We start from the raw sequence: 14,307 nt of genomic DNA, 5'->3' as shown, positions 1-14,307 counted from the left end.
AGATCGCGATCGTCTCGTTTGGCAGCTGCACTCTGGTTTCTAGTAGTGCTTGGGCTCGCTCTTTTCGCACGACGCTTGTAAACGTTTGCAAGAAGCCGCTTCGGAACAGGTCCCACGTCGTTAAGGTGGCTTCTCGATTCTCGAACCAGGTCCTGGCGGCGTCTTCCAGTGCGAAATAGACATGCCGCAGCTTGTCGTCGCTGTCCCAACTGTTAAACCTAGCGACCCTCTCATACGTCTCGAGCCAGGTTTCCGGGTCCTCAAATGTTGATCCGCGGAACGTCGGAGGTTCCCTGGGCTGCTGCAGCACGATGGGGGACGCTGGGGCTGCCATTGGGGTTGCCTTGTCCGCAATCTTCTTGGTCTTCTCAGGTAGAAGTCCGTGCTCCGGGGGCAGCTGTTGAAGACGGCGGCTTGCTCGATGCTCCGGGACTACGATGGTGTTCTCTTTGCGGTCCGGGCTTGGATCACGGCTTGTCGGGGGCGTCCGGTACATGAACGAAAAGCACCTCCACCAGATGTCACGTGGTGGTGACGTTAAGAACACAGTAGCAATACTGTGAAAGGCAAAACTAGATTTTATTGGGCGAACCTGTGCCCACAAAACAGGCTACACTTATAGCACAACGATAGCGGCGAACACTGTCGGCGATCGTCGAAAATCTGATCAGCGGGTCAGGTGCGTCGGCTTTTATACAGCAGTCATCGAATGTTCCAGACTAATCGTTGGGCCCCGCATGCCTTCCACAAAGTTCTACAACATTCGAGTCACGCGATGAAATCAGATAAGACAAGGCTCGGCGACAACAGACAGCGGATAGAAGCATCGATAACTTTCCAGAAACTTCGGATACATGCAGGCGCATCCCGCGCTGTGCGATAAGATTTGTTAGGCGGCGAAACGTGGTCGCCCGATGAATATAAGTACACGTGTCAGGAGGCATGTCCGAAATACGCGTGCATGCATACACATTTCACAAACCAGAATGACATGACAACAATCTGGTTAGCTAGTTGAGACTGTGTAAGAGAGCGATGTTGATGATGGGGAAGCCATAGGCCCATAGGAGTATTTACTGGGGAGGTGGGGGGCAGAAGGGGGCACTTCCCCCCCCCCCCCCGCCCGCCGCCATCACCACTTTTGAAAGCGGGCGCTTTTGGCTGCATGCTGGAATATACAACAAAACAACAGCTGATGCCAAATTTTCTTTGTGAATACATTAGCCATTAAAGCAATGCTTTTTTTTATTACGTATCCCCTATTTGGGCAGTGAGGATTGTGTTTCGTACCTCGCCGCGAAGAGCTGTAGCAGGCAACGAACGGGGTGCGCCATACACACTGGCATTGTAGAGAAGGCTGGCGCCGGGCAGTTCCCGCCATAACAAATTTAACGTTGCGCTTCTTCCATCATGCTCAGTTTTTGAGACCACCTAGTAATATTCGAAAGCCCAAAGTTAGCATGCTAAATTTAACGTGATGGATAGGGATTATAAAGTATTATAATGAGCCGCTCCCAATGATGGCGTGCCTTATGGCATGTAATTGTTGGATTTTCAAATACCTGTACTACTGACTCTCTCTCTATAGAACTAGTTGGTATGCCCCTGCATAAGTCTTATGTTGACGGTGCGGTGGGTTCTTCGGATATTCTGTTTACCTCCGCTACGTTCTCCTATGATCACCCTATATAGTGTGGGTTCGTCCCTGTCTACCCCAGCTCAGGTCCGGCGTTCGGGCAAATCTGCAGACTCAAGAGTCGGAGGAGCAGAGCGGCGAAGTGGCGAAGGTGTCCTTGGAATTCCTAATGGGGGACAGCAGTGTCACACTCGCGAGCTGCGTCAGGGACTCGCGATGGGGTCGCGACATCGCGTGGCGGCCTTTTTTTATTCCGAGAGCGACGCGGTCGCTCGCAGTCATCGCTCCGTGTGTCGCGTATACGGGCAGTGTGCATAGCATCTAGCATGCGCGCTCTCTCCATGCGTGCGACCGACACCGCATCGGCAGCGTTCCGTCGCACGCAAGAGCGTGCGCGAAGATGCTCACGCGAGCCCGAGGGTACGTGTTCGCCCGAAGCCCTCCTCCGCTCAGTGGCCCGTGGGCCCGCGCCTGAGCGCGCTGGGCGAAGAGCGCTCGCTGGGTGTCTTTTCTTCGCGACACCCGTACCGTGACCCGAAGCATATCCGACGATGACCTTCGGTCGCGAACGTTACCCCCGCAGCCGATTCGCTTTGTCGCTGGGAGCGGCCTCCGGCTCCAGTGACCGTGTCGCGCTCACCGTTTCGCTGGCGCGGGAGGAGGCGTCGCGTCTTTCGGTGGTGCGCTGCTCTGCTGGTTGCGCGCGGCTGGAGACGGCCCGTTGGGCAAGGCACGTGTTCCTGTATTTAACACCGAAGAGCCAGCAGCAGGAGCGCGATGTTCTTTTGGTTAGTTGTCTTTTTGTTTCGATTAACTACATTACCCTGCTGTCAGTTCAATTATTTGAGTCTGCGTGAGCGAGTGGTGTTGACGGTGGAGTCGTGGTTTCATTAGTTTAAGAAATTCTTGCGCCATTTCCCTTTTGTCTATGACAACGAACGCTGACCAAGCTGCATAGAGAATATCAATAGCGCTAGTTGGCTCGTATTACACGCGTAAGTGCTGTATACACTTTAACTTCTGAAACGCGCATTTGTGTGATGTGCTTTAGTGGTCGAGCGCTGGTTACCTTTTACCTCCGCCCTTACCTTGCCCTATCCTCTAACCTTACGTAACTTACATTCTCTTCAAACGACTCATTCCAAAACCTGTGCGTAATCTTACTAATCTTACATTATCTTCGTATAACTGGTCGTAAAATTGAATCTGAACTGCAAATCGCGACCACATCTCTAGTCTTTTGTAGTTTGGGGTGGAAGCGTAAAAGAGGGTGGAATTAGGGGGCACGGGAGTTCCATAGAACGGTCCTCGCATCCCGAGTACCGGTGATTGGTCAGCAAAAGCTTCCCGACTAGGGTTTCAATATAAGCGTTCCGCAAGAATGCCACTGCGCTAACTGACCGCACTGACCGCAATAGATGTGCGAAAGCGCGGTCGGGACATGAGCAAACAACATTGCCTCGCCCTCTTGCCATTGTCTTTAGCGAATGATGTTTTGGAATCTTGATTGCATTCGGAAGCAATCAAGGAAGCAACTTCGAATCACTAAAAAAATGCTTGTCTATTCACAGAAAACACCACAGAAACTTAGATTTGCTTGCGCTGGTACCCTTCCTCCTATTCTCAGACAACGTTAACATCTGCAGATGTTCAGTAAGAATAACACTGTTGCGTACAGTGTCAAGAACGCAGGCGGGTACGCTTGTAAATTCTATTCGAGTCTGTCACTGTCTGTGCGGTCGCTGTAGGTAAACTGAACCATTGTCCACTCGGTGTTGCTGGTAGCACACTCTGCGGGAAATTGCGAAGTGGCTAGGGAAAACGAGAATGGGCATGTCTCCAGTTGTACTCTGGAAAAGGCAACGGGTAGTTTACGGGAACCGTTCAAGACGTCGGACGACTCGGAAAGGCACCTCCCGCTTCGGAGACCGACGGGTGCTGCCCCACCTGCCACCTCGAAAGGTACTAGAAGGACCCAATCTGGCATTGACGAGCACTCCGCGAGGACCGGTCAAGGGGTGACACCGGGTCAGAAACCCGAGCTGGTTTGCACAAGCATGCCTGACTGCAAGCGACAAGACATTGGGGACTCTGGGAACGAGTCGACAGTCATCGAGGACCACAACGTGGCGAACCTTTCAGACCAAGATATGGGCGATGGTGGCTTTCGAACTGTGCGCCATCGTAAAGACAGGACGATGGGCATTGCAGTGCTAAACACTCCAGCATCCGAAAGAGCTGGTTTAAGGAAAGTGAACCCTATTGTCCTATACTCTGAGGTTGAAACGATTCTCGGTGGAGCCCTACTCAAGAGCCATGTCACAGCACAGGGAGCATTGCTCTTGCATGTAGAGACAGAAGGACAAGCTAACATCCTTCTAGAGACTAAGAATATCGGCGGTATAGCCATATATCTGCCCGTGTCCCGCACAGATATATGAAAAACACGTGCCTTGTTTGTTAGAGGAGTCCCAAAATGGTACTGGCATGAAAAGCTGCTCACCTACCTGAGACCTCAGGGGGTATTCCATGCAAGAAGAATCATCCGTCGGGTCCAAACCTCTTGGGAGTCAAAAATGGGAGTCAAGGCGTACTAACTCGGTGGTTCTCACATTTGCTCCGAATTCTGAACGCCCGGAGAATGTTTACCTCAGTTTTACTTGACACGAGCTTCACGACTACGTAGAGTCAACACTTCGCTATTTTAAGTGCCAGCGATTCGGACATATAGCTAAGTACTGTCGTAGGGAACAGAGATGTAAGCGCTGTGGGGGACCCAGGACTTTAAGACGTGTGCAAGTAAAGAGAATGTTGTGTGCTAACCTGCGGCGGCGACACCCAGCCAGTTACGGCCGATCTCCTGCACGGACAGCTGCTCAGCGAAGCAATAAGATGTTTGTCTTGGGTCCGAAGGATGCAAGCATACGCAATAAATCGACCTCAAGTACCTCTTGGACGCAGTCAGCAGGAAAACTGCCAGCATGTGATACGTGCTTTGTTCACGGCACACGCTCTCACATCGCGAGATGCCTGAAAGTTTAACGAAGAATATGCTGAAAGCAATGCTGGCTCTTCAGTCAGTAATACTCTGCTCTACTTCCACATGCCCTTAGTAGCATAATGACAATTTATCGCCCACCTGGCAAATTTCGCCCTTCAAAAGCGCCCTTAATAATGCAATGGAACAGCGCCGGTATTCTACAACGTCTGTGCGAATTTAGTCTTTTCCTTCGAGACATCCCTACACCGATTCTAGGCCTCTCGGAGGCTGGTCTCCCAAATGGAAGGCCGATCCCAGGGCACATCAGCCACGGCAATCCGAGTATACCGTCATTTACAAATGGAAGTTCCATGATATACACCAGGCGAAAAATACCTCAAGTCGCCTTACCAGTGCAAGACCTTTGCTCTACGTTCTAGCAAGTCGCTGCTGTGCAAGTGTGCCTTGGAAACCGAAAACTCAGTGTGTTGTAGGCCTACATAAGTCCACGAAAGAAGCTCTCCATGAAGGCGTTTATAAAAGACTTTTGCATTAGTTGCTCCCCTCCTAGAATAATCTGTGACGATTTAAACGCACACCATTCGCTCTGGGGCTAATATAGATTTTTGAAGCAAAGGACTTGTAACAGCCGTGGATGCTGCTGACTTATGTGTGGAGAACGATGGCGAACCGACTTTCTTCAGTCACCGGTTCATGGAGTACCGTAGACCTCCGTGTTACATTCTACATACCTTTTGGCATCGTCCACATTGGCCCCGAACATGATGGGTAGTGATCATTTCCCGATCTTCACCAACGTCACCGGATTTAAGAAATAAAATATTAATTAGAGTACTAAAGCACGCACAAAAAAGTAACTTGTTGCGATGAAAGAAACGTATTGCTGCCAAAAACCGCAATGAGAAAGCGTCGTGATGAAGAATCGTTATTATCTTTGAGCGACCAAAGGATAGCGAACTCTGAGAAAGACTTAATTAGGCACTGCTTCATGAAAACTACGTGCATGCATCTCATGGGAAAATAGAAGCGTTTAGCTTTCATTTTCGTAGATACCATGGATTGCTATCACTATATGTATAGCATTCTTAGCTCTAACCTCGGCACTAGAGATTTTACTCTAATGCCAAACGGACCAACTAGGAGAAAGCGCTCGTCTTGTTCTCTGCATCTAGTCCACTTCTCATGACTACTGCGAAGCTCTATCTAAATTCTTACTCTGCATATAGCCTGCTTGTTGCTCCTGACAACAGAATCATCATGTTATGTTGCTGTTCTTGCCATGTGCGCCGTTGTTTTGTTTGTGTGAGCCTTTTTTATTTGGTTGTTGCTTTTCTTGGGATTTACCTTCTTTGACATCTGCATTTGTGAAAGAAATGTTCGTGTAGCATGGGTAACGCAGACTGTCTGCTTGCAGGGCACGCCACTCGACGTGAAGCCAAGCAAGATCGAGGCCGAAGACCCCGACGAAGAGATCAGGGCGCCGATCAAGTACACCTTCAATTCAGGTACGATTGCGGTGGTGACGAGAAAGTGTACATCTTTAAAGCTACAAGGCCAGGTTTAAATGCGATTAACATTCTTAGTACATATCACGCTGAAGAGGGGGGCGCAGGGGGCTGCAGAGGTGCTATTATCGGGAGCTAGAAAACCAAATATTGGGCTACGAACTTGACCATATTATTTCGGTAACGAAACGACAACGATGGCAAGCAGCGCACGAAATGTGCTGTGTGTGAGACAGTGAGTGAGAGGAAGAGAGATCGAGGATGCTCACTATCTGCGGAATCAACTTTATCAATAAAGCCACTGATCTTTAGAAACGGTAGTATTGGTGTTAGGCGGCCCTTTTTTATCGTCTAGCAGTCGTATCTTGTAGCAGAGTCTGTGAGAACGCGCACTAAATCTTGTTGGAGACATGTATCATCGTACGTCTGCACATTCATACGTTGACATACATTGAATATTGAACATTGAACAGCGGGAGCATTAACATCTGTATTCATCGACTCTCCCGATCTGTTCCCCACGTCGTGCAGATGCCCCCGAGTACTCGTACTTCGACCTGCACCCACAGACGGGCCACGTGTCCCTTGCACGACCGCTGCCCGAGGGATTCGCGCTGCCCGTGACGCTGGTGGTGCGAGCCACGCAGCACGACAACCCGGACCGGTTCACGCTCACCACGCTCACGCTCACCGCCGACAGGTTCCCGCCCCATGAACTGCACTTCCTCCAGGTGAGGCGTGTGCCTTTTTAGAAGTGCGAGATGGGGCTGCTGGCGACTACTGAGCGAATCCCTATCGAAGTCCACATGCCGGCTTTTCGAGACCCTGACGAATACTGAATTCAGCAGTTCGAAATATTGAATAGAGTTTGCCGGTTTCTTGTGCAGATGAAATGTGCGTCAGTGTATTAGAGCAATGTTATGTAAACTTAGTGGACAAGGCTAATTTGCTGCCGTTCATCCAACAAACGACGCGCTAGTTTTCTACCCTGCACTCTAAACAACAGGCTCACGCAATCGCTATCTATGGTTAAGCACCAACATTTTTTTTTGCTCGACCGTCAGCTCGAAAGAGGCACAGATATCACATGCACAGACGTTCATTTGCATTACTACTTTCAATTACGTTTTGTAGATCAGCAGCTGTACAATCTTAAAGAGAAGCTAGAACTTATAAGGATAACCGGTGCTGCTCTCCGCAATATGGTAATACATCACAGGCCTTATTGCGCGCTGTATTCAGCAACATGAAACAAAAAAATTCCATCCTGCTTATTCTCTCCACAGATTCTAACCGTCATCACATGATAACCATATGTAAGCCATGTATCGTAGATGAAGCATGGTCTGTGACAAACAAGCGTCGGATGCGTTTTTTTTCTTTTTACTCACCGTCAATGGCGTAGACTCCCATGGGCGGTTCGGCAAAGGTTTGCGCAGCTATCACAATTTCATTGAGAAATAGAGACTCAACGGTTCGTAGTTTCCTTCATCCAAAGCCGCGCCATGGCTGTGCTTGCGGCCTGCACTGGTCCATACAAGCACTATTTTTTGCTAACAAAAGGAAAATTTTTTTTCGGTATAGGGGCGAAAAGATGTCTTAATTTAATTGTCTTCCATTGATAAGAGTATGTTAAGAGGTTAAGGAGAAAAAGAAGTTGGGCAGAAAATGTAATGCGTATGGCAGATAATGCGTGGCTTATTAGAGTTACGGAATGGGTACCGAGGGAAAGAAAGCGCACTGGAAGACGGCCAATAATTAGGTGGGGCGATGAAATTAGGAAAATTGCAGGCTTTGTGAGAATTGAGCCAGCTGACGCAAAACAATGGGAATCGGTGATCGGTGGGAAAGACCCTCGTCCTGGCAGCGGGCATAAAAACAGGATACTGCTTATGATAAATATGGTGAAGACGACAATAATTATGAAATTGCACTCCGTTTAGAAGAAATTAAGTGACGACCTATCTAACTAGCACAACGTGAACGATGAACAATGAACACGTGAATAGCATGTGAACTATACGAACATATAACGAAGCTCCGTATTTACGCTATAGTTTCACTATACCTACCCAACGAGGAAAATCGTTCGTCAGTCAGTCCGTCCATCTGTCGCGCAAGACGAAGCACTATAAATCACTATAGAGAATCACTATATGTAGATCAAGTCTTAACGCAGCGGATACAAATTTTCTATTGTGGGACCCAAGCGGTCTCCCACCATTTTAGCAATCCCTTTGATATGCGACAGTGTTGCTACAGATTAGTAATATATTACAGTGTTGTAACGATTAGCATAAACCGTACTTACACCTTCTAAAATTATCGGTTGAATTACACAGCCCACAGTGAAGTAGTCTAGCTCCGGTTGATTTCCGGGTTGGATAAACGATATAATTTTATCGCGAATCATCCCTGGCTAGCGATACTTCGGCTTGAAACACGGCCACCGATGAGCTGGTCATATAAAATCCATCACTGTTCGATGGAAAGTGCAGCTCTCTGATGTAACTGACAAGTACTATAGCAGCTGGCATGATTGAAGCTTCGTAAAGTAAAAGTGTGCGCTAGGGAAACTTACCTATAGGCCATGGCACAGATTGTAGTGTTCGAAGACGGCATGAGAACATACATGTTTTTTATTTGGGACCCCCTTATCTTCATGTGGGATTATTGGATATGGGGGCTAATCCGCGCTTCCGATGGGGCCACTAAAAATTTAACACAGCCATTGCAGCTACAACATAAATTCTGGGGTTTTACGTGCCGAAACCACGATCTAATTATGAGGCACGTCGCAATGGAGGACTCGGGTTTAAATTATAGTTAGACCAGCAGGTGTACTCTGCGTGCACTTAATGCATGGTGCACAGACTTCTTGCATTTCGCCCCCATCTAAATCCGACCACCGCGTCGGGGGATCGAACCCGCGACCTCGAGCTCGAGTCCTGTGTGTGTGTGTGTGTGTTCCTTCTTCGCCCACCGTCGTCGTCGCCCCTTCACTTCAGATCTAGCAGTGCAACGCCGCAGCCGTTAAGTCACCACGGCGAGTGATCGTCGTAGCCACATGCAAGGCTAACCGGGCAGGCAGATAAACTACGCGGCGCGGCTTACTCTCTTTCCGGGCCGCGCGCAGGACGAGTACGAGGCCCGCGTGCTCGAGAGCACCCCTCCCGGCCAGGCGGTGCTGACGGTGCAGACGACGCGCGGTGCCGCCGACAAGGGCGGCGTACGCTTCGAACTGATGGACGACGGCAGCGGGGACGCCGCCTCGTTCGCCGTCCACGCTTCGGGCGAGCTCATCCTGGCCCAGCCGCTCGACTACGAGGCCAAGCAGCTCTACATGCTGCAGGTCAGTCAGCGTTCCTCGTGATTGGCGTCGAGGTAGCCGCAAATGAAATTCACGCTTGAAGCACACCGCGAAGTGTCCGTTTCGTGATGAATTATTTGGACTCGGTGGTTTCTAATTTGCGCCTCTGCATTTGCGTGTTCAAAATTTCAATACTGTGAAGTGTTTCCTAACATCTCCTCAAAGTGCCGCCCAGAGCTCTCGTGAAGACGGTATACGTTTTCGCTAGCTGCCAAGATAAGAGTAACAGAGTGCAGCACTATGTCACTGGCCTTAAAGGAAGCACCTCCATAGCTTTGTGTGCATCGTCTCTTTAGCTCGTTGGCCTCACTTGCGTCACAAAGTACAGAGCTCCAAATTCTAAAACACTCCTCTAGAGTTAAAACAAGAACCTCTTTCGTAGTAGCGTCTAGCAATTCGACGGTAGGTTTGCAACGAAACAACTGGCAGAATATCTGGCTTGTCGTTTCTTAAGCTTGTGCCCCGCTTCAGGAAAAAAGTACGGCCTGCCACTGCCTGCTGTGCTTCTGACGATGCGCGACTAGAAATGAAAATTTTCAGCCATATCTTGTTTGACAAGCTTGTGAAAACCTTTGTTATTGTGTACTGGATGTGTTCGGCCAGCGTCATGCAATTCTAAGTGTTACGCGCTGCGACATACCGTCTGCGTTGCCGTATTTGTCCCGCAGGTTCTGGCTACCGACGGCAAGCACAGTGACGTTGCGCGCGTCAACGTGAGCGTGCTGGACGTGAACGACAACGACCCGCAGTTCAGTCAGCCGCGCTACTCGTTTGTACTCACCGAACCTGACACCGTGCGCCAGGGGGCGCTCGTGGGTCGAGTCGAAGCATCGGACGCCGACGCCGGCGACTCGGTGCAGCTGGCCATCGACGGGCCCTCAGCGCGCCTCTTCACCATCAACAACCGGGGCGAGGTGAGTGGGAGGTTTTGCGTACTAGAGCCCGATAAATCCGCGAGTGAATTATCCCGGTGAAATATTGGCACCGACGGATGGAGGGACTTATCAGGTGGGAAAGATGGCGTTTCGTGGCTCAAAGTGCATGACGCAGGCTAGTGCAGGAAACGAGGCGTGAAGTCGACGCCTTTCCTTCTCATTCCTTGCATTAATACGAAACATTCTTTGCCTCAGTGCAGGCACTTTGTGCTTGGTAGGTTCTTGCCTCGCCTCAGTCTGAACGCCTTCAGTAAAAAGTAATGTGTGGCCCATGGTAGTATCGAACGTCTCACTTCCAGAACAGCAGCCCGATGCTCTGACCGTTAGGCCACAGTCACACGAGTGCTTCTATTTGAACAAAGCGGATTATTTCTTTGGCACGTTTGCCGCGGGCGTCACGAGCCAGTTTCTCGCATTCTTCCCTTGCCACAACTTGCCCTTGGATACGCTGTCTTAGGCTGCACCTGCCTTTGGTATCGGCCCACATCCCGCAGTACTTTCCTCGCTACTACAAACGCTACGTAGCAGCTGTGTTGACTTCACGATCAGCCCAGGTCACGTGACCCAGGTCGAAGAGGCTTTAACGTTTCTTCGCCGGAGTACAAATAACATCGTCATTTTAAGGCAAACCACGTGACTTAAATATATCTACGTGCGATAATGTAACACTTAATCGGAGATGACGTGTCTGAGATGAGGCTCGTTTACGCCTCTCCAGTACTTATGCAGAACCGAACAATCGGCATGTTGCAAAATTGCGTCGTACGGCCGGAGCACAAATCGTGTCGTAGCCGTCACCCGATCTTTGTCACCGCCGTCGTCTTGCTGCTGTCGTCGCAAACACGTTCACCTCATACGCACAACTGCTCGCCTTACGCGAACACGTTGGCCCACCTGGTAACGCTTTGAGGAACTCCGAACTAGGCAAGATAGCCAGCTACCTGCAGCATGCTTCGCATAACATCGATTTCCGCAGTGTATGGGAGCTCCATATTTTTTTTTTGTTTCCCCATCCTTTCGTAAATATTTGTACTGATTTGCTTAACTCACCATGCATTCGAACTCGTAATCGTTGATATCACCTTTTCTTTTTCTTTTCGCAAAGGAAAGACCGGTAGTCACACGTGCGACTCCTGTGTGTGGAAATCATCGAGCACCTCTTGTGCACTTGTAGTCGATGCGATGTCCAACGCCTTTCTTTCCAGATCACGTTAAATCAGTTTCACTTTGGAGTCAAATCACAGATGGTCACGTAGGGTCACACAGGATCACACAGTCGCTCAGGGTTGTGCACTTAAAATCGACACGAGTGCGGTAATCACTTCCTTCTTTTTTTTTTTTTCTTTTTTCGCACGAGGACTGACGCGGCTATGCTTCCAGTGACTCGGAAAATGTACAGAACATTTTCCGAGTTGGCCGTATCCGTCGCTGGTGCAAAAAATGAAAACAAAAGAAAGAAAGGAAAAGCTATTGCCGCAACGGGCCGTGTTTGAAGTGCACCGCTCTGTGTGAGCGTTTGTAATCCTGCTGCGTGTGTCTACTCGTGTACGAGAAATACTCGCACTCTCTTCCCCTTTCTATTCCTCCTTTCCCTTACCCTCTGTGCAGGGTAGCAAAGCGAACGCTCGTCTGGATGACCTCTTTGCCTTTCCTCTCCTTGCTTTCACTGCCTCTCACGTTTTCGCTCGAGCAGTTGGCGAATTAAAATATAGGGTGATCTAAGACGCCTCGTCGTCTGTCTCTCTGTCCTGACGTCCCCGCTGTCCCGTGCTAATGCCAAGCAAGCTGGAGTGACGCTAAGCATTTACCTTAACCGAAAAGTTAAGGGAACGTTTGTTGATATATTAAACCAGAAGATCGAGAGAAGAAAACGTACTATCAAGCAAGCAGAAGTCACCGTCAGAAAATTTGTGAGAACAGCGGTAACGTGGTGTTCTGGCAAAACTATGTTGCGCTGAGACACATTTGTGCTTGAGTACGCTGTACCTCGAATATTCTTGTTAACTAGCTCACATGTACATGACACAGTAACGGAACAAGGGCGTCGTGCAGCAGATTAGAGTGCCTGTAGTTGGCCATGGCCAGTGGCCTTGTATTCTTTCCTCCATTTGCCAGAAGTACGACCGCACAGGATGCGAAACCAACGAAGGCATTGGCAGCTCCTGTGCATAATTAATGTCGCAGTAAGGTGCATAGTACGGGTTGGTCCAGCAATATTGTGTGATAACCAGCAAGCTGTGAAGGCGAAACGTAATGTTGACCTCTCATCAAGAAATTATAGCGTCAGTAAATTATTGTTAGTAGTTTTTTAATTATTCATCGACAACAAACACTGCTGAGAATAACGGAATAGGCAAATGCACTGGTGATATGTCCTGAGTCATTATCGAGAAAGTGTAAAGGGCGCATTCCTGCAATGGCGATCTTGCCTTGCGCAAGTTAGGCAACAAGCAAGGTCGGTTCGCGACTTCGTTTCTTTTCATTTATTTTTGTTGCTTGTCTTCGAGTACCACGTATATCCTAAGAACCGTGCTACAGTCCTACATTACAACTTAACATGTCACAGATACATAAAGCTCCAAAATTTGCCGCATTCGTTTGCGCTTCAGTCGCGCCATTGCTCCGAGTGCCTCCGAGAACGACTCACGCGCCACATGTGCTTCGGCGCACGCCAGGATAAGTCAAGATTTATTTACAACGTGCACAAAGTACAGCATTCAAGGCCATGTGTTCGTGTGCTGAGGGCCACGTGTCTTTCTTAGGTGCGCATCCGGGACCTCGAGTACCTGAACTCCTCGCGGTCGCACCTGGTGGTGGTGGCGACCGACAGCGGCGTCCCTCCCCGCAAGTCCACGGCGCTGGTCGAGGTGCAGTTCCCCGAGGCCCTGGTGCTGAGCAGCGGCGCGCTGGCGCCCAGGCGGGACCAGGGCAGCTTCGTGCTCATGGCTGTCTTCGGCGCCCTGCTGGGATCCCTGCTGCTCATCATCATCACGCTCACTGTGTACATACTCAAGAAGTAAGCGTCCTCCATCCTGGCCACTTGGTGCAATACCTCGAGCAATTATGAAAGCGAAGGGCCACATTGCTTTCGAGAAACTGTAGGGGGCCAAACAACGTCAACACGCATGGCCCAAGAAAGTTGGCGGTTTTACGCGCTGAAACCACGATATGAATATGAGGTACGCCGTAGTGGGGGACTCCGGATTAATTTTGACCACCTGGGGTTCTTTGGCGTGCACCCAATGCCCGGTACACGGGCTTTTTTGCATTTCACCTCCGTCGACATGCGGTCGCCGTGTCCAAGATTTGATCCTGCGAGCTCGGGCTCAGAGCCCGCATGCCCAACATAAATGTGTACTGAGTGAAAGTAAGCATAGCACTGGAAAGCTGCTTGTAAAAAAATAAAAGAATGTTAGCATGTCAGGTTCGAATTGATACGTCACCAATAATCGTTGCGTAAACGCAATTTTGGTACGGTGTATTTCCTTTCGCATTGCTCATGGCTGCATTTCCTAGTAGATTCCTTGTACACCCTGTCGCGTGACACGACGTCTCAAGGTAGTTGAGCAACGCACAGCAAAAACACGCTAGACGCTTGCGCGGGATGCCGCCGCCGACGTCGACGCCAGATTTTCTGTGACACGGGCTCCTGAGCGCAATCGCATTAATACTTAAAGAAGAGACACGGCAGGCTTATATGCAGCTGTTCCACGCAATTTGTAGCTCACGCACTTCAATGTTGATTGTAAAAATTATCGAGGCATTTGTTTTAAAACGAATAATGGAAGTAATAGTGGGCTTAGCATCAAACAACGAAAACATGGAAGACTTCACCCGTCATAGCTAGCCTCGAGATGCGA

General features: G+C 49.6%; 1 protein-coding gene across 1 annotated transcript in view; it reads left to right on the top strand.

The window, feature by feature from the left end:
- Positions 1 to 14,307, top strand: part of LOC126540322 (protocadherin-15-like) — a 296,148-nt gene that overhangs the window by 269,469 nt on the left and 12,372 nt on the right. The window contains exons 9-13 of the mRNA XM_050187115.3: positions 6,052 to 6,142; positions 6,674 to 6,873; positions 9,279 to 9,494; positions 10,181 to 10,426; positions 13,210 to 13,463. Coding sequence (XP_050043072.1) covers positions 6,052 to 6,142; positions 6,674 to 6,873; positions 9,279 to 9,494; positions 10,181 to 10,426; positions 13,210 to 13,463 — 1,007 coding nt within the window. The remainder of the gene's footprint in view (positions 1 to 6,051; positions 6,143 to 6,673; positions 6,874 to 9,278; positions 9,495 to 10,180; positions 10,427 to 13,209; positions 13,464 to 14,307) is intronic.

Source organism: Dermacentor andersoni, chromosome 2, assembly GCF_023375885.2.
Source record: "Dermacentor andersoni chromosome 2, qqDerAnde1_hic_scaffold, whole genome shotgun sequence".
Taxonomy (NCBI): Eukaryota; Metazoa; Arthropoda; class Arachnida; order Ixodida; family Ixodidae; genus Dermacentor; species Dermacentor andersoni.
This window is presented reverse-complemented; position numbering and strand designations above follow the sequence as displayed.